Source organism: Poecile atricapillus, chromosome 1 (assembly GCF_030490865.1).
Source record: "Poecile atricapillus isolate bPoeAtr1 chromosome 1, bPoeAtr1.hap1, whole genome shotgun sequence".
In the NCBI taxonomy this organism is placed as follows: Eukaryota; Metazoa; Chordata; class Aves; order Passeriformes; family Paridae; genus Poecile; species Poecile atricapillus.
Genome location: NC_081249.1, coordinates 102,626,017 through 102,646,175, shown reverse-complemented (window position 1 = coordinate 102,646,175; position 20,159 = coordinate 102,626,017). Strand labels below are relative to the sequence as shown.

The 20,159-nt window shown below is 41.1% G+C and overlaps 1 protein-coding gene across 1 annotated transcript; it reads left to right on the top strand.

The window, feature by feature from the left end:
* Nucleotides 1-6,933: 6,933 nt before the first annotated feature.
* MRPL39 (mitochondrial ribosomal protein L39) lies at nucleotides 6,934-19,224 on the top strand. The gene is made up of 10 exons (XM_058828447.1): nucleotides 6,934-7,084; nucleotides 8,310-8,516; nucleotides 8,740-8,879; nucleotides 9,520-9,619; nucleotides 10,890-10,957; nucleotides 12,224-12,336; nucleotides 14,421-14,486; nucleotides 17,201-17,354; nucleotides 18,373-18,420; nucleotides 19,093-19,224. Exons 1-10 carry the CDS (start codon nucleotides 7,042-7,044, stop codon nucleotides 19,177-19,179), a joined length of 1,026 nt encoding a protein of 341 aa, XP_058684430.1. The 5' UTR covers nucleotides 6,934-7,041; the 3' UTR covers nucleotides 19,180-19,224.
* The last annotated feature ends 935 nt before the right edge of the window (nucleotides 19,225-20,159 follow it).

Sequence of the window (20,159 nt, the reverse complement as noted above, 5' to 3'; positions counted from 1 at the left end):
CAGTGCAAAATTCCAGCCAGGCATCTTCAAGGAGAGGTGGGCTTCTGTGGTTGTAGCTTCATTACACAGTTTTTGCTATAATGGGAAAAACTTCTTCATAACAATGACTCAGGCATGAACCACTTCAGTCCCTGACACACTGTCAAGGAGTTCTGTTCTCCTTACCTAACAGAAAAAGCTGTTTTGAAAAATAATTTGTAAAAATTCTGTGAAACACCAAAGGATCTGACTCTTCACTTGGGAAACATTTTATCTTTCCTGGCTACAGGACACTAAAAATGAATAAAAAGAAATTAAGTTAAATTAAGAAAATCCTCCTTTTGGTGATTTCTCCACTCAAAATATGTGTGATTTTACAAGGGGGAACAAAATCTCTCTAGATTTGTTCCTCTACAATTTGCATGCTGATTTCTAGAAGAGCTTTGATGTAAAATAACAACAACAACAAAAGATCAGTAAACCAAATTATAACTGCTAAATTTGGTTGCAAAGGTGTTGCAATGTAGATACTCAAACAGCTACCACAGACAGATTAGCAAGGAAGATGACTGTGATTCCTCTTCTCAAAAACCTGCATAGAAGAGGGGCAAAAGCAGTGCAGTACATCAGGAGAACTGGCTGTTTAATAAGCACCTTGAAGAGTAAGATGCTAATTTCTTTGGAATCTCTTCTCTGTTATGGCTTACACATGCCAGACTAGGAGATAGTTGCGGGAGAGATAATGAATGTTCATCCTTGCATTGCCATTAAAAATAACTTTTGAAAAAAATTTAATGAAAAACCGTGTTTCCCTAGTATGTAACATTCAGGCATATCTCAAGTTTCCTCACTAAATTTAAGAAGGTTAAGTAATACAACCCTCATTCCATGTTAGAAAGCACATTATTTTTTATCCTGTTGATAAACAGGTAGTATAGATGTGTGATGATCTGGAGTAGCTGTTCTCTTGTTTGCAGAGTGAAAAGCCAGTGAAAGCATAAAGGATTACAGTTCTGCTCTGCTTTTCTTTTTTCTTCCTGTGCTTTATTATCATGATTGCTCTTTAAATGTTTTAGTGTATCTTGGTTCATCTGTAATAGAAGGTAATGTAGCAAGTTTGCTGATAATTGAGCCTGATAATGATATGAGGAGTAGCAGTGGGGAAGACGTAGAATGTGGAGCCACAAAGGGAGAAAATAAAAGACATAGGAAAAAAAGTGTTCCTGTGCATAAGCATGCCTATCATTCTTTATATGGACAGTTGAGAACTTTCTGTTATTAGAACTTACATGGCTCAGGCTTTGATTAAGAAGACACCTTTGAATATTTTTTCCATATTTAATGAAGAAGAAATAGATATTTTCATATTTCTAAAAAATATATATTATGTCTGAGGTGGTCAGAGATTTGAGGCCATTTGAGATTTGGTGCCATAGCCTGTGCATAAGATCTCTGTACACATCTTTCTTCTAAGCACATTGTTGTCGCATATATTTGCTCTAATAAATGCTGAATACAGTAGCACACAGCTGTAAAGTGACCATTCTGATGTGATTCCAGGCATAGTTATGGGACAAGCTGATGGAAAACTATTTTGTAAAACTGCTAAAACAGATTCCATTTAATTTAGTTTAATTGCCAATATGCACATTTTATTATCTGTGTCACAAATATTTTTTCTAAAATCCATTGATTGATGTGCTATGTATTTTTTGTGCAGCTTTGACTGCCAGTCTGCAGTACGTTGAATCTATCAGTTTGAAAGCCTTGCCCTTTTGCATAAAGAATAATCAGCAGCCGTGTGTGTGGACAGGCTGGTATTTCCAATTTAAGGGACACTTTTTTGGTTTTCAGTTTTAGTTATCACCACACCTGTTTTTTTACAATGTCCTGAGGTATTGCTTTAATGGCTGTCCACTCCCCTGGTTACAGAAGGCCTTGTCTCCTTTTGACTTCTGTGGCATGTTATTATTTTTTTATAGCTGCTTCATGTGATTTGTTTTAAATCACACCTGGGGAAAAATTCTGATTTATCTGACAGATTATCTGCTTGTTTTGCACTTTGAAACTAAAAACTGTGAGCAAGTATAGTTTTGAGAAAAGAAGTAAAAAGACACTTTAAGATATGGGGTTTTTTCTCCAAGCTGTCACTAATGGATGTTTAAAGACAGAGCATGCCATGGATTAGTTGCCTGGCTTTAATGCAATGGACTAGAGTACTGTGGTAGAACACTGTATTACTATTAGACTGTTAAAATATTTTATACTTAATGGCACTGCCAAACTTGAACCAAGGCCACAAAATGTGAAGGTAGAACAAGTAAAGACAATACAAATTACTTGTTCTCAGTAGATTTTTTTCAGTGAAACCCCCTACCCCCCACCTTGATTTTCTGGAATGTTTTGTATGATTTTATCTTTGACTTACAAAGTACAGAATCAATGTATTTTTCTTCTTTTTTTTTTCAACTGAACTTGCAAGATTACTGCCACTGAATAAGCAGCTCAGTAGCAATCAAAGGTCCATTTCTAAAAAAGATCCATCACACAGGATGGCACTGTAGGACACAATTCAACCTAAGCAACCGTGGACAATGCATTAGCCACAATGCTGTTGGTGGAGAATTCAGAATTATTTTGCCACAGTGTCCATAACACTACTGCTCACTAGGTAAAAAAATGCCTGGATAGCAGAGCCCAGAGAGTTCTGGTGAATGGTGTTAAACTAGTTGGCAGCTGGTCACAAGTGGTGTCCCCAGGGCTCAATATTGGGGACAACCCTGTTTCATATCTTTGTAATAGTCTGGATGAGGGGAATGAGTGTATCCCCAGTCAGTTGCAGATAACACCAAGTTGTGTGGGAATGACAATCTGCTGGAGGGCAGGAAGGGTCTGCAAGAGGGATCTGGACAGGCTAGATCAATAGGCTGAGGCCAGTGGTCTGAGGTTCAACCAGGCCAATTACCAGGTCCTGCCCTTAGGTCACAAAAACCCCCTGCAGGACAGGCTAGGGCAGAGTGGCTGGAAAGCAGGAAAAGGACCTGGGGGTGCTGGTTACAGCAGCTGAACATGACCCAGCACATGCCCAGAGAGATGGCCAAGAAAGCCAGTATCACCTGGCTTGTGTCAGAAAAAGTATGGCCAGCAGGACTGTCCCCTGCACTAAGCACTGGTGAGGCAACATTTCTAATTTTGTGTTCAGTTCTGGGCCCCTTAATTCAGGAAGGGCATTAATGGGATGTATCCAGAAGGGCAACGAAGCTGGGGAAGGGTCTGGAACTCAAGTCTGATGAGGGACAGCTGAAGAACCTGGAGTTGTTTGGCCTGGAGAAAAGAAGGCTCAGAGGAGATGTTACCATTCTCTACAACTACCTCACAGGATGGTGTAGCTAGGTTGGTCTCTACTCCCAAGTTACAGTGATAGGACAGGAGAAAATGGTCTTAAGTTGTGCCAGGGGAGGTTCAAGCTGGATATTAGGAAAAATTTAATCACAGAACAGGTTGTAAATCATTGAAACAGGCTGCACATGGAAGTGGTGGAAGTGTTCAGAAAACGAGCAGATGTGGTACACTGTGATATGGTTTAGTAGACATGGTGGTATTCAGTTAAAGATTGGACTTGATGGTCTTGGAGGTATTTTCCAACTTTAATGATTCTATGATTCTATAATTCTATGGTGTTACGAAGAATACACCTCTCAAGATGTAGTTACATGTCATCGTCGGAGCAGACACAACACAAAGCAGATCCTTAAGAAACTTCTTCCAAGTTTTTTTTTACTGTGCTCATACATAACATTTTTATACCCTTCTGACCCCATAGTGCATCCCATCTCATTGGCCATCATCACACCACCCCTCAAGTCCATTGGTGGAAGCACTGTTTTGAGAAAGCATCCCCAAAAATCTAAAATACAGATAAATCCCGTTTTTCCATGGTGTTTTTTACAGCAAAGGTGTTCTTTGTTTTCTTCTACTTTTATATTCTTTCTATTCTTCTCACAGACACACAGGAATCCTGCTGGCTTCTTCTTTCTGTCAACTCTTTAGTCTGACCCCCAGCCTGCTATGGGCCCTCTCTGCAGTTACACTGCATGTTGTCTTACAAGGCTGTTGCTGCTTCTGGCCATGCATTACTGCTCTCACTTTGCTTGTGCATGGAAATTAGTATAAGAAATAATGTGAATCATGTGAATAAAACATTATCTCTCAGCAGTACTGATCCTGTAATTTGTATCACTTCAGCGACCTTGCATTCAGTGCCTTGTACAGTGTGCAGTATTAAGTAGGACTTTACTCCTGTCGTTTAGTACTCCCTCAGAGTGACAGAACAGGGTAGTTTCTGTCTCTCATTCTCTGAACATTCTGCATTTATCTACTTATAGAATACTAATGTGTTTTTTTATACCCTACACTAGTAACCTTGTTTTGCTTATGTTTTTTTAACCATTTAAACCAAAATGATTGTCATGTGATCATTGACTGCATATGATTCCTTGAGTTAATAGATGAAATGGTGTAGTTGAGCTGTAATTACACAAATATTAGCATCATTCTAAGTAACTTGTATTTAACTAATTTTAAAAATGAGGAAGCAGGATGATTTACTTGCTGAAATTCTTAACCTATCAAATTATCAAACAACATAACGAAGGGCACAAATAGTTAGCATACTCACACTCCTGGTTTTATGGATGAGAGCCCAGGTGAAGAGGGAAGCTAGTGCCAGGTACCAAACCAAGGGGATCCAGCTGTCCCACTGCTCCACAGATGTGCTTCCACAGTGGAAAATTCCATGTCTTTTATTTTTCTGATGCTGAGTTTAATGACATGCTTTAGCTCTTAATGATACTAATTCAGAGTAACTGTCTGAGACTGGGCTCATGATGCCCACTTATATCATTGCCAGCTGAGGGTTGCAATGAAGATCATCATCAGCTACATTGTAAAGCATCAAAATGAACTCTTGAGTTATTTCATAAATGTATTGTTTTAATGTGAACCATAGTTTTTCTATATGGGCAGCATATTTAAGGAGGAAGGACAGTTGGGAGGTGTGAGGGGTTGGCCTTGGCTGGACACCAAGTGCTCCCTGAAACCACTCTATCACTCCCCTCCTCAACTGGACATGGAAGAGAAAGAGTTAAAGGCTTGTGGGTTGTGAGATAACTCACAAATGACCATCACCAGCAAACCAGACCAAACTGAGCAGAGTTAATTTAATTTATTGACAAATCAGAATAGGGAAGTGAGAAATAAAAACAAGTCTTCCCTCATCTCTCCCTTCTTCCCTGGGTTCAACTTCTCTCCTGATTTCTCTACCTCCTCCCCTCCTCAGTGGCACAGGAAGATGGGGAATGAGGGCTGCCAGCCAGTTTGTCTCTGCTGCTTGCTCCTCATGAGGAGGACTCACACTTTTCCAATCTGGGCAGCGGAACCTCTGCTCTTGGTGCCTGGAGCATGTTCTCCCTCTCCATCTGCACTGACCTTGGCATCTGCAGGGCTGTTCCTCTCATGCATTCTCAGTTCTTCCTTATCTGCTTACAATTGCTGCTGAAGAGTAACTTTTTCCCCTTCTTAAATCTGTTATCCCTGAGCACTACTACTATGATGGTTTACCTTGGCCAACATTGTGTCTGCCTTAGGTCCAGCTGGCATTGGCTCTCTTGGACACTGGATAAGCTTCTGGCAGCTTCTCACATCAAAATACTTGGGTGGTCCTCTGTAGCTCCCCCGCTCCACTTCCCAAAGCCTAGCCATGCAAACCCAGTGCAGGTGGGCAGTATTAGCAAAGGGGAGCAGGCAGGAAGTGGTGGAGGTACAACATTCTGGGATGGGGTTCCTGCCTAGAGTAATGCTCAGAACTACTCTCCAGGGCAGTGGTCAGAGCCCCAAAACTGTCAAGAGCTCACACAGTGTTTGGACAATGCTCTCAGAATCACAGAATCACAGAGTGGGTCAGGTGGGAAGGCACTACCTTGTCCAACCTCCCTGCTCAAGCAGGGTCATTCCCGAGCACATGGAACATGACTGTGTCCAGATGGTTGTGGAATATCTCCAGAGGGAAAGGCTCCAGAACTTCTCTGGGCAAACATGGTGTGATTCCACAGCCTCTGTCTTAGGCACATGGTGGTGGGATTCCTGGGGTTGTCCTGTGCAGCGCCAAAAGCTGGACTGCAATCACAGTCATAGATTCACGGAATGGTTTGGGTTGGAAAGGACCTTGAAGATCATCCTGTTTCAATCCCTTGCCATGGAGAGGGACACCATTCACTAGACCAGGTTGCTCCAAGCCACATCCAACCTGGCTATGAACACTTCCAGGGATGAGGCAGCCACAGCTCCTCTGAGCAGCCTGTACCAGGGCCTCACCACCCTCACAGCGAAGAATTTTTTCCTTATATCTAATCTAAACCTACTCTATTTCAACTGAGGCAGGCCATTTTTCCTTCTTCTGTCACTACAAGCTGTGGTAAATTGTCTTGCCTCTCTTTTCTGTACGTCTTCTTCAGGTGCTGGAAAGCTGCAATTAGGACGCTCTAAGGCTTTCTCTTTTCCAGGCTGAACAGCCCCAATTCTCTCAGTCCTTTCTCACGGCAGAGGTGTTTCCAACCCTCTGATCAACTCGGTGGTCTCCTCTGGCCCGGCTCCAGCAGGTCCCTGTCCTTCCTGTGCTGGGAGCCCAGGGCTGGATGCAGCCCTGTAGGTGGGGTCTGAGCAGAGAGGGGCAGAGGGGCAGAATCCCCTCCCTGCCCTGCTGCCCACGGGGCTTTGGATGCAGCCCAGCACACGGGGGGTTCCTGGGCTCCCAGCGCACACGGCCGGGGCATGTCCAGCTTCTCACCCACCAGGAGATCCTCCGGTGATCGTTGCGGGTCTCTGCCAACGCAGAATACAGTCTGTGGCTCTGAGCTGCGCCGGGGCTGCTGGAAGGAGCGGTGACGGCCGGGTCCCGAAGACTCCTGCCGCCCGGCGGGCGGGCGCGGAGCAGCGGCGGAACCGCGCGGCTGTTGCCGGTGTTTCCGGCGGAGCCCAGCGAGGAGGCACCGTGGCCGTGAGAGAATGGCGGGGCCGTGGGCCGCCCGCGGGATGTGGGCCGGAACCCGTGAGTGCGGGAGGGAGCCGGGAGTGCGGGAGGGAGCTGGGAGCCGTGAGTGTGGGGCCGGGCCGAGCTTGGGCTCGTACTGCGGCGGTGCTTTCAGGGACTGAGATGTCTTTATTACGCCGCGGGGGAGTTGGCCTGTCTGAGGGAAGGGCCTTTGCACAGAACCACAGAGTGGTTGGGGTTGGAAGGGACTTCTGGAGATCATCCAGTCCAAGACCCCTGCCTGTCATCACAAGCAGGTGACACAGGAACTTGTCCAGGTGGATTTGGAATGTCTCCAGAGCGATTGATTCCACACCCTCCAAGGGCAGCTTATACCAGTGCTCTGCCCCTCTCCATGGAAAGAAGTTCTTCTTCATGTTGAAGTGAAACTGTTTGTGTTTTAGTTCATGGCCATTGCTTCTCGTCGTGTTACTGGTTATCACTGAAAGGAGTCTGCCTCCAATCTCTTGGCACCTGCCTTTGAGATACTTATATGCATTAATGAGATTCCCTCTCAGTCTTCTCTCCAAATTAAACAGGCCCAGCTCCTGCAGTCTCTCATCATAAGAGAGATCCTTAAGGCCCCTCATTATGTTTTTGACCCCTTTTGTTGGCTCAGTCTCCTGTTGTGACTTCGTGCAGGTAGTACAGGGGCTTAGCATGGTCACTTGCTGGAGCTGCAGAAGTGCAGTTTACAATTTACCTTGTAAATATTGAGACAGGTGAGTAATCAGCGTTGTAGAAACCAACACCTTATAAAGAGGCTTTGAAAACTCCGAATGGGTCACAGAGTGGTTGAGGTTGGAAGGGACCACAGTGGGTCATCTGGTCCAGCCTCTCTGCTCACGATCATCCCAGAGACATGGCACAGGATTGCATCCAGATGGTTCTGAAATATCTGGTTAGGGAGACTCCACACCTTTACTGGCAATCTATTCCAGTGCTTGGTCACTGTACAGTAAAGTTCTTCCTCATGTTCATGTGGAACTTCCTATGCATCTGTTTCTGCCCCTTGCTTCTTGTCCTGTTGCTGGGCACCACTGAGCAGAGCTTGGTCAATGCTCTGACCCTTCCCTGCAGACATTGTCAGACATTGATGAGTTCTCCTCTCACTCATCTCTTTTCGAGGCTGAACAGGCCCAGTTCCCTCTGCCTTTCCTCATACGAGGGTTGCTTTGCTGGACCCACCCCAAGATTGCTTACTCCAGGATTATTGCTTACTCAGTATCTCTCCTGTCACCAGGGTACATCTCCACACCAGCTTTCTCTCATGTGAGACCTGATGAAGTGATTCGGATGCGTAGTGAGCTCTTCACCAAAGAGAAAGAGAGACAATTGTCTCTTCACCCACGGATTGAGAAAATTGAAGTGAAATACACTGGGAAGTTGCAGCCTGGCAGTACGTTTGTCATGAACAAGGCTCTGTCTACACCATACAACTGTGCCATGCGTAAGTGGATGGACTTCTGAACTAGCCCCTCATGGTGAATATTGTGCTGCCAATTGAAAAAGAAACAGTTATTTTTTGGAGGCTTTTTTCACAGTTCATCTTTCCAAATCACTTACAAATATGAAACTTGCAGCTGTTAGAAGTGCAGCAGTCTGAACTGCTGATCCTGGGAAATGTGGTTAATAACTAACTAATATTTAAGGATTTTTTTTACTTTCTTTAGATTTAAGCGAATGGCATTGCAAGAACTCTGTTCTGGCTTTAGTGGATGGCGAAATCTGGGACATGTACAGACCCCTGACCAAATCATGTGAAATTCAGTTCCTTACCTTCAAAGATGAAGATCCAGAGGAAGTAAACAAGGTAAGTTATTATCTTGTTTCATTGTAGGTGACCCTGGCTCTCTCTACCTTGTCTCATTTCAGGTGGCCCTGATTATGACCAGTTGATTCTGTGTGCACCTTTCAGTTCCATGCCTGTCTGCTTTCTTGAGCTTTGTTGTCATTAAAGCTCAGACATTTTTAATGTCTTTTTAATGGTGCATCATGGCTATGATTAGCTGGACCAGTGTGTGGGCTAGGTGAATTATTTGCTTTCCTTTCAGTTGTTGCATTATTCTATGATTTCAGATTTAAGTATCTCCAGAGTTACATCTGGCTTACATGCTAAGTGCGGTTTTGATTTTTATTTGATTCTATTTGGAGAATCATCTCCAAACAGAAGTTTAAATACCAAAGAAAGTAATCATAGCATCATGGAAAAGCTTGGGTTGGAGGAGACATTAGAAGCTCATCCAGTTCCACCCCCTGCCATGGGCAGGGATACCTTCCACTAGACCAGGTTGCTCATAGCCCTGTCCAGCCTGGCCTTGAACACTTCGGGGGGTGGAGTGCTTGGGTTGACAGCTAGGTTTGTGCATCATCCAGTTAAGTTTTGGTTTTTTGGGTTTTTTTAAATATTAGTTTCTAGGCAGTAAATCCATGTTCTGAAATTCTCTTTGCAGGCATATTGGCGTTCCTGTGCCATGATCATGGCGTGTGTGCTAAAGCAAGCGTTCAAGAATGAATATGCAGTCAACCTAGTTAAAGCTCCAGAAGTGCCAGGTGAAAAAAGAGTTTTATATTGATTGTGTTTTGCTGCTTCTCAAGTGAGTGTTTAATAACCAAACTTAGAAAAAAAATCAGAGGCTCTTTTACCAGTGATTGATGGTACTTAGCATCAGTATGTGTATTACATGCTGTTGTAGTTGCCTTTAATTAATAACAACCCAACTAAAAACAATTTTGTTATCAATGTTCAGAAAATTGGTCCGTGTGGCCACTGGGTTTCACTTAGGATTTCATAGCTAAAATTAGTAACTAAACCTCTGTATTGTGAAGTGATGTGAGCAAGGTTTCTAGATGTGATGTGACATGTTTCTGTGGAGTTTGCTCTAATAACTGCATAACCTTGTCTAGCACTTGAGTTACTAAAACTAGCAATGTCTACACTAAATTGGAAGATTATTGAGGTACAAACAAGCTTGAGGTACAAACTTCTGCTCATCTGTGATCTGATTTAAGGTTTAGAAAAGTGGGAAAATGCACAGGAGGTTGTTTCAATAACAAAACCTGCATAATTGTGCATTTAATATATGAGAAGGTTGATTGCTGGTCACGTGAAGTGCTATAACCAATTCTCTCTTCAGCAATTCTACATTTGTTGTGATTGATAAGTACAGGTAAATATTTCAGTTCTAGCAGAATTTGGAATAATCTTGGATATACTCAGATGTATCATTATACTGCATGTATAGAAATAGTATGATCTTACTGTGTTCGTAGATTTGATTTCTAAATAGCCATAGCTCTATATACGCAAGAGTGTTCCAACAACTGTCAGAGAAACTTGTGTTGCCTTTACCAGAAATTTGTGCCATGCTTGTGTCATGGATAAGCAGCTCTAATATTGTCTGATTTCTCTATGCAAGAAATTCCTCTTTATAATTTAATAGCACACATTTATTGTATGAAGCATACAATGGAAAAAAATGAAGTATTTTTAAGGTGAGTGGTTTTGTTTTTTTCTGCAGTGTTAGATGCAGTTTTATGAAGCAATGTATTTTTTCCTCTCTTTTTTGGCATTCTGTTATACTGACATTGCATTAAAATGCCTTTCAAATTACTTTCTCATTCAGTGAAACAAATTAAAACAACACAAGTTCAATCTGCCATTTCATAGCATAATCTGAGCTGAAAAGTTTGGTTTTATGATGAATTTCTAGAGACAATTCTGTTTTTCTTCTCATTCATTTTGTTGTAACAATATAATATAAATATGAAATATATACTTTGTTACAAACATGAATATTTTTTCTTTGTGTTGGAATTGCAGTAATCTCTGGAGCTTTCTGTTATGATGTAGTTCTGGACAAGAAACTGAATGACTGGAAACCAACAAACGTAAGCACTTTTCAAATGTAAACCCAAAAGGTTCTATAACTTGTGTCCTTGTCCAGTTGCTCTTTTTTAACAGGGGAGAAGGGACAGAGATTTTTTCCCCCTTTTTGTTAGTGCCCATTTGGAGTAGTCTTTGGGAGCTCATCTCTACATTTACCACACACTGGTGCTATGGCAGAGTGCTCTCAGATTTCCTTTCAGACAAAAATAAACCTTGTGCTGTCTGCCACATGCTTTCAGGCTCTAGGTCTGTGGAGCGAGAAAATTCTAGTCTGAAGTACGAGTTCAGAAACAGCTGATGGGCCTTTGGGACCTCAGTGCCATTTCTGTTACTGTACAGATCTGTTCCTCCTCAGCTGCTCTTGCCTGGTGATGTAGGTGCAGCCATAGTCTTTGTGTGAGTAGAACCTCTGAAAATGAAAGTGTGTATAAGGCATACTTTCTGGTGGTTTGCAGCAGAATCAGTTTGTTGTTGAATGAAATCTGTGAGCACGTTCAGCTGCAGCTCTCCTTAATAGCTTGCTTATATTTCATTCTCTGCAGTAAATCTAATGATTTGAATACTCTAAATGTCAGAACAATTTGTGATCACAAATGTTTTGCCACTCTGGTACCCATTCTTGTTCTTGTGCCCAAAAACCAGCAGGGGTGTGTATGGCTAGCAAAGCAATATTGGTACAATGCAGAATTCTTCTTCAATATGATCTTGTAGCTGAGGTAATTTAGTTAGAAATATTTTGTACATGACATTTTAAATGTAATTTCACCTCATAACAATTTCTTATTTATGAGTAAATCTGAATTACGGAGACCCTCAGATTCTCGTCCAAGGTGACCAATTTTTATTTATTAAATATTCAGTTCCTTTTTTTGCTTTGATCTATCACAATAGATCTTATTTGTAAATGAAAACACCACTCTGGGAAACAAGATATATAGATGAGTATTTTACAGTAGCAAGACTACTTGCTACTTGTGTAAATACTTGTGTATTTAGTGCCATGTCGGGAATACCTGGGCAGTTTAATTAATATATATTCTTTCCAATTGAAAAATGCCTATTGATTTGACTGGGCATTGAATCTGTCCATTAAAACAGTGAAGATCTGTAGTGCTCTTATGATAATAGTAAGACACTCCTACAGTAAAATTGCTGTATTTGGGGTTTATAGTAGATGATCTGTGATGTTTTGACTAATATTTAGTGTTTGCTTATCTGTTCACTACATCTGTGAAAAGGTGGTTACAGTTTTTATGTCCTTTTTCTAGGACAACTTCCGTTCTCTTACAAGGGATGCCAAAAAGCTAATCTATCAAGACCTGCCCTTTGAAACACTGCATGTTGAAGCAAAAGTAGCACGTGAAATGTTTCAGCATAATATGTGAGTGTCTGAATTTGCCTTTCTTTCTAAGAGGCAATCAAATTACTGCTTGGTTTTATAAATCCAAAGTAAGAAGGTACTTCTCCCACTGCTCTGAATGAGACGGCCTCCATTCTCTTTCTACCAACTTACTCACACCAACTAACTTAGTTCTTACTGTCCTCTCCAGAGGCCAACACCAGGCACCTTTACTGGATGTCGTTTTGTGACAAGCTGAAAGACTGAAACTTCTTTTGTTCACTAGCGAGCTTCAAGATTCCACTACTATTAAATTGAAGCTCTGGTGGTTAGCCTTGACATGGTAGCCTTTGCTGAAAGGCTTCCATATTTAAAGAAATATACCTTTTTCATGTCCTGGTATCTTCAAATGGAGATTTGGTGAAATGCAGTTTTTGAACTCTGCAGGGGGAAAATGGGTAAAATTATCTTAACAGCCAGAGCTTATCTGGCTCTATCACTTCAGCCTGCTCCAAGAGTGGGTCACACCCCAGGAACAGGATGACCCAAGGTGTGACTAGAGCACTTGCTCTACGGCTTTTTGGCTGTCAGTCTGTGCTCTGAGGAGACAAGGACGAGAGGGAGGCCTTTTGCATGGGATAACAGAGGATTTATTGCTCTGGGGAATCTTGGGGGCAAAAGACAGAAAATGCGAGTGTGCAACAGCTGAAATATGGAGACAGTTCAAAGGGAGGGTACAAAGCATCAGCTAATCAGAGATATCCTGGGGAGGGTAAAAGGCAGGGTTCACAAAATCATCATCCAATGAGGGAGGTAGGGTGGGAAAGTTGGGTCACATGGACTAATCAAGTGACAAAATTTAGGGGATTTCCGAAGTGGAATATCAAGCATGCAGTGGGCCTAAGACAGACTGACAGGAGACTCAGGGTAGATTGAGAACTTGACAGGAGACTCAGAGTAGATTGACAGTGTGAGGTGGGAGGGTCTCATTTGGACCAAACCATCAACTTAGGTAATAACAGAACATACCATTAACAAGAAACACACTGGAACATAAAATACTTTGGCCTGTGCTATAAAAAAAGGTTTGTTCAAAACCTCCTGTCTTCTTCACTGAAGAAAAATACCTCAGCCATGTTTCTGGTCCACAGCTTTTTGGCAGTTGGAGAGATGTAGAGATAAATAATTTATCATTGTGAACCAAAATTAAACTGCAATGAAGCTAAAGTTGCATAATAGCAAATTTTTTAGCTTAACGCTGAAGGTGATTTTAATGTGACATATGGATCATCATCTCCATGTTGCTGGCTGCATTGACAGCAGGTGAGAGCTGAAGTTTGATGGTACCTTTAGATATTATGTATAGAAAGCACAGAGAACACTTTGCTGTATTGCAGGTGACCAGCTGTTGAGGGCTACACCTTGCATAAAATCAGTTTATGTGGTCTATTGGTGTCTTCTAGTCTTAACAGGTGACCTGAAAAGCTCTTATTTGCAGTACTAAGTCCATTGTTTTTCTGAATAAAACTCTGCTGTGGGAGCAAGGCCCTCATATAAAACATGCACAGAATAGACTGGAATAAATGTTTCAATAGGAAGGGACCTAAACAACCACCTAGTTCAGCTGCCTGACTGATGGGGGGCTGACAAGTTACAGTGATTTATTAAAGGCATTGCCCAGGTGCCTCTTAACCAGTGACAGACTTGGGGCATCCACCACCTCTCTGAGAAGCCTGTTCAGTGTTCGAACACCATCTCCTAAGGAAATGCTTCCTAGTGTCCAGTCTGAATTACCTCCCAGCACAGCACTGAGCCATTCCCAAACATCCTGTCTCAGGATCCCATCCTGATAGTGCCTGATTGCATTATTTTTAAAGTGCCTTTCAGCAGTGCTCAGTAAAATCTCTGTAATTTTTCCACGAACTGAGTTAACTAACGGGTCTGTTAATGAAGCATATCAATATGTGTTGTCATTAGGAATTTAATCCAGTCTCAAAGCTCACATAAATACAAGCATGATTTTTTTAGGAATTTTAAATGAATTAAATTAATTTCTGAAGTGTTCTTATAAGAACTAGGTATTAGAGGTGAAGATTTTAAAAAAAAATATTCTTTTTCTTGTCCAGATACAAAATGGAGATGATAGAAAGAAAAGCTTCTCAAAATATGGAAGGAATTGTACAGTTACATAGGTAAGCAAAACTGAACTCCCATTCTGTAATGATTCACTAGAATGTTTGAGTATTTTACAAGTACTTTCTGCAAGGGAGAAGAGAAAATTACTTGTGATGGTTTTAAATTTAAAGATCATTTGTATTCATTACTGTCTGTGGTCTGTCTTAAGTTGCTTGGGGTGGTTTGTTTGCTTAGTTATTTTAATTCAAACATTATTTTGTGATACTACATTTCTATTTCTTGTTATGTTAAGGGTGGTAAGTGCCAGAGAAGTCTTACTGCTTTCGGTGGTTTTACATGAAAACTAAATAAATCTCTTAGCTTGACAGGCTAAATAAAATACAAACCAATAACTGGTTTGAAATTAAGAGTTAGCATTGTATAATGGATTTTTCTTTCAAAGTTGTCAAGATCTTCCTAACTTGCAAGCTACTGCTTTCTAGTGGTGGAGATGAGAATAGAACAGCATCCTGGGGATACAGCCTAAGTGTGCTGGTTTTACCTCCAGCTAAAATCACCAGAGTACTTACTCATTTCTTGCTGTGAGATACGGATTAGGAGAAGGGCAAAACACGCTTAAAACTTAAAAGGAATAAAGAAAGCTTATTAATAGAACTACAAGAATAAGAAACCAGAATAAAACTTCGAGAAACCTTTCCTCCCCTCCACCCAACCTTTTTCTTTTTTCAACTGGCAGCACAGAGACAAAACCTGAGATGTTAAAGCAGTACTAACTATACAAGTCTTTTCATCAGTCTTTGTAGAGAGAGGAATTTTCTCTTGTCATTCCATTGAGAGTTCTCTACAAGAAAAACAGTTTTCTCATGGCTTTTCATTTCCATGCCTGACAGCCGCCTGGAAAAAAACTGTGCATAATATTTTCCTCTCATTTTTACACCACTCTGAGGTGTGTCCATGGGCCATGAACTCAAGGGATATTATTTTAAGGATGAGTTATTCAAAGGCAGAGGTTCTCTTCATCTGTCTCTGTGATCATCTCTGGGAATAGAGGTTTTCTCCTTTTCTCCCTGGGGGCAAAGGGTCTTCATCAACTCTCACTTCTTTCTCTGTTCAAGCATTTCATGGGATCACAACTACTCCACCATCTGCTTAGCTTTATCAATGGATACCTTTGCTCAGGTCTACAGTTTGAATAATTCATTCCCTCCAGTACTCTTTCATGATTTTAAGAAGTTTTTCGGAACATTATTGTCTATTTCCATGGCTCTACCAAAAGAATATTTCAGCTTATTGAAGCATCTCCTCATTCTCCTCCTATCTGAGGCTTGACTCCGTCTTTTACTGACCTTGATGTTTCATGTTGCCTCTTTACATGTTGATCACTCTTGCTTTCCTCTTTCTGTAGAGGCGATTAAATCTGCAGGTCTCATCTGTGTAGTGAAAGGGTTAAATCTTGTGAATGGTCCTGTGATCTCTGCCACGCCTGTTTTCGATGGAGGATTTTTGGTGGCTGTGCTGGGGGAGGGTGGCTAGGATCTCAGCAGCCAGGCTAGCACTCAGAGGCAGCACTCTGTGGGCCGATGGCTTCCCCTCCCCTTACTCGGCAGTCTCTGGTGAAACTCAGCAGCGGCAGAAATTTCAGCTGATCCAGGGACCAGCCTGGCCCGGCAGCACCGCTGTACAGGGCTCGGAGGGCTTCCTGAGGGCTTCAGCCCCTCTGGGAAGGGGCTCCTGCCACCCCACAGTCTCCATCCCCCTCCTGGGAGCTGCTGGGCTCTGGCCCAGCCCACCCCCCAGGCCACAAAGGCCATGGGGGAGTGGGCCAGCTGCACCAGAGTTCCGTTACCTTTCAAGGCTGGAAAGAAAGAGAGCCAGAGTTTCCGGGCTTGAGTTTTTAAAAGGTGGTATTCACAAAGGTGATCTTACTTTTCAGTGGTCCAAAATGCTTTCAGGTCTTAAAACTGGCTAGCTATTGGCCTGATCTCAAGCAGAGAAGAAACTCCCAGGAGCCTCTCTCAGAGCCATCACTTCCGTGGGTGTTTTCCACTTTTTTTTTCCTAAATGCCAAACGACCACAATAATATAGAGAGTTTTTAGCCTGGAGGCAGGAAGCTTGTATTGAATCTCAGTCAATTCTCTGTCTTAGGCTATTGCAGGATATTCAGTTTTGTAGATGTCTGATCAGTTCTTAATTTTTGTGGTGCACATCTATCTAAAGGAACAGATGTCTTTGCAGTGGTGGTCCTTGAAATTTTAGAACAATGTTGGGTCATTCTTCTTCCCACTCTGATTTGCTCAATAAAGGGGAAAATGGCCTTACCTATTGCTTTCTTGGAGAGGTTCATTCTCAGTATTTCTTTGCCATCTCTTTTCTTAATTGATTTGCAGTTTTCCAAGAACTGGAAAGGGAAATAACTGCACCTAGTAAACACGGTACTGTGGCAATCTTGGAGACAGATCTTTTCTTGGTGAATGAGAGTTAACTCAGTTTTAGAGCCAACATAGCATCAAAGATTTTCCAAACCTAAGATACTTTCTAGACTTGAGATTTGAATGTCCTAAGTTCATTTGAGGAAATTGTGTGACCTGTACTTTCGGTTTAGGAAACTTAAAAATGCTGAGCTGGAGATTGGTTTATATATGGTTTGTGATTTGTGTGGATTTTCTTTCTGTTGACTGTAATTTCCTAATTAAAAATAAAACCTAATCTCCTTGCATTTCACTCAAAATATATTTGGCATATAAGCTGGGGTTTTTTTCATCTCCTCAGGTTTGGTGACTTTGTAGATGTTAGTGAAGGTCCTCATATTCCAAGGACAAGTTTCTGTTTCCAGTATGAGATAACAGCAGCCCATAATCTTCAGACTGACCAGTCTGAATTAATAAGGAGATTCCAGGGTGTGTCCTTGCCAGTCCATTTGAAGGTAAGTCATCCATTTTGCACACGTTTTCCTTCTTTAAGTTAGAGCATTTTGCCTAGGTTTCCATCTTTGTTAGATGTTGTGTTGGTAGATAAATGGAATTCATAGTTGAGAGCCGTAGAAAGTGAGGGGGGGGGCCTGATGATGACTGTGTTGGATATTTGGGGTTCATTTTCCTGAAACTGTTGTGGATGTGCAGTAAGAACTAGAAAAGTTTGCATGAGAGGCCTCATGATTTTGTTTTTCCATATGGAAAGTGTTTTGGTTGTGTAATTCCTGCGGGGATATTTCATTCTGCTTGCCTAAGTTTGTGCATGCCAGTCTTCTGATATCAAGGCTACTGACAGTGCCTAGAAGATCAGAATTTTGTATTTATACTCATGATAAATATACCATTTAAAGAATTTGATGACACCAAAGTAAAATGTAGCAACAACAACAAAAAGTCCTAGCTGTAATGAATCTTAAACAAATGTTTTGCAGGACTCAATATGGAGGCAGGAGTCTTTATTCCCATTCCTGTTGACTTACATGATTTTGAGCTTGTGGTCTAGCACATGAGTTATTATCTTAGTTGAGATGTTTTCAAGGGCTCCTCAGCTCACCTCTGTGTTCCCTTCCTAAGCATAATTCCCATTTTTGCCAATTAGCTCCTCAAGAATTCCACACACTGGATGAATCATAGAACCATGGAATGGTTTGGGTTAGAAGGGACCTTAAAATTCATCCGGTACCAATTCCCTTTCCATGGGCAGGGGCGCCTTCCATTGGACCAGATTGCTCAGAGCTTCATCCAGCCTGGCCATGAACACTTCCAGGGATAGGGCATGTGATGGGTAGACTTTTATTCAAGTCCCCCACATGAATATGGGCAGATTGGACATCAAAATTGTAAATTGTGGCATTTGAACTGGGCATTTTTGTGGTTTTGAGCCTTCATTTCTATACATTTGTTAGAATTTATTCTATGATAAGATGATTTTTTACCTCTGTTAACATCATTTACTGACATTTCATGCAGGCTTACCACACTGTATGGCACAAACTGCTGGAAAGATCAAAGAGGCTGGTAAGTCTCACTTGTGGTGAACTACAGGTTACCAAATACAAGGGTATATACTCTGATAGAGGACAATTTGAATGATTAGAGGTAGGTAACATACTCAAGAACATATCTTTAGGAATGGGAATATTCACAGATGAATGGAAATCAGAAATCTGACTGCTTGTTCATTAGAGAACATGGTAGCATTGTTTCTGAGGTCTGTTATTAAAATGCACTGTGCCATTTAAAAAAGCATCATATACTAGTTGATTAATATGATTTGTCCAATTAAAAATATTTTAAGGTAAATGGAACTATAAAATACTATAACCCATGTTACCAAATAACCACTATCAAGACATATGTAAACATAGGAAGTCTTTGTAAGAATTAAAGAGCAGCTGTTTTAGAGCCTTCTGATCAATAATTTTACTTACTTGTTGGGCAAGAGACAGAAAAAAAAAGTACTTCATGTCTTCTGAAACTTGTTAGCCAAGGATATGTTCTGAGCCTGCCCATGGCATCTTCCCTGAACTTAGTTTGACTATTCTTGTCCTTCAGGTTGATTTTGGAGAAGATAGTAGACTTTGTAGGTTGTCCTTTCTTTTTACAGTGACAGTATGAGGCAAGGATTTTCAGGATCAAGGAGAGTGAAGTAATTTTTAAAAATATAACAAAATTGATATCTTTCTGCAGGTCACTGAAGAAGATTTGGAAGCAGAAGTACAGTGTCTTGAGGCAAAAGATGGAACTGAAGAGGGAAAAACTATCAATTTAAATTAAGTTGAACCTCTGAATGTACATAATAAAATGTGTATTTTTACATTATTTGTTTGTGCCTCATACAAAAACGTCTTGGGTAATTAATTTAAATTCTGTGACCTAAATCACAGATAAGTATAGATACAGGTATACATGAGATGTTTCAGTCCACTTTGAAGATTTCCTTAAAGAAAAAAGGGGTGGGAGGAGGGAAGGTAATTCTTTATCTGCTATAACTAGAAAGTTGTCCCTGTCCTTACCTTGACAACAGTAATTGCATGTGTTCATCCTTACGTTGTTGTCTACTGCAACTGAAAATTGAGACAAATAGTATCTTAAAAAGGTACCCTTAAAGGTATGTGAAGGTGTAATTGCCATTGGTTTACCAATAGAAAAATAGCAGAATGTAAAATCCAGAATGTTCTTGGAATTTAATGATTTTCTTCTGCTGCACAACTGCAGTTAAAGATCATTTTCCAGAACAATACCAAGAATGTAGTTCCTTACTTGCCTTACTACCCCAGTGTAATAAGATCTATTATGCATTTTCTGACTTTGATATTTAAATATGGTGACTTCAAGTAAATTTCACGAGGGGGTTTTGTTAGATGATGTTTTCTGATGTTTTGTATTTTCATCTCGAACTCATTAGAACTGTTCTCATTATACCAGAGGAAACTTTTTGAAGTGCAAATATTTTCTCAGAATTTTATTCGTTATTTTTACCATTAACTGTGTCACGTTTCCCCATCAGTTGACACCACAGTTTTGTGAGAGCAGGGTAGTAGTTCAATAAAATACATTTAGGTGTAACCCATGTCTTCTCAGGATACTTGGAAAACTGATGGTTTTATTTCCTCTTGATTAATGTTGCAGAGGATTTTTATAATGGTATCAGATGTTCATTATTTTAAGATTGTTGATTCAGTTTACCTTCAAAGTACACATATGCATTTACATATTCTATATATTTTCATTAAATTGAACTTGCCAGAGTGTAC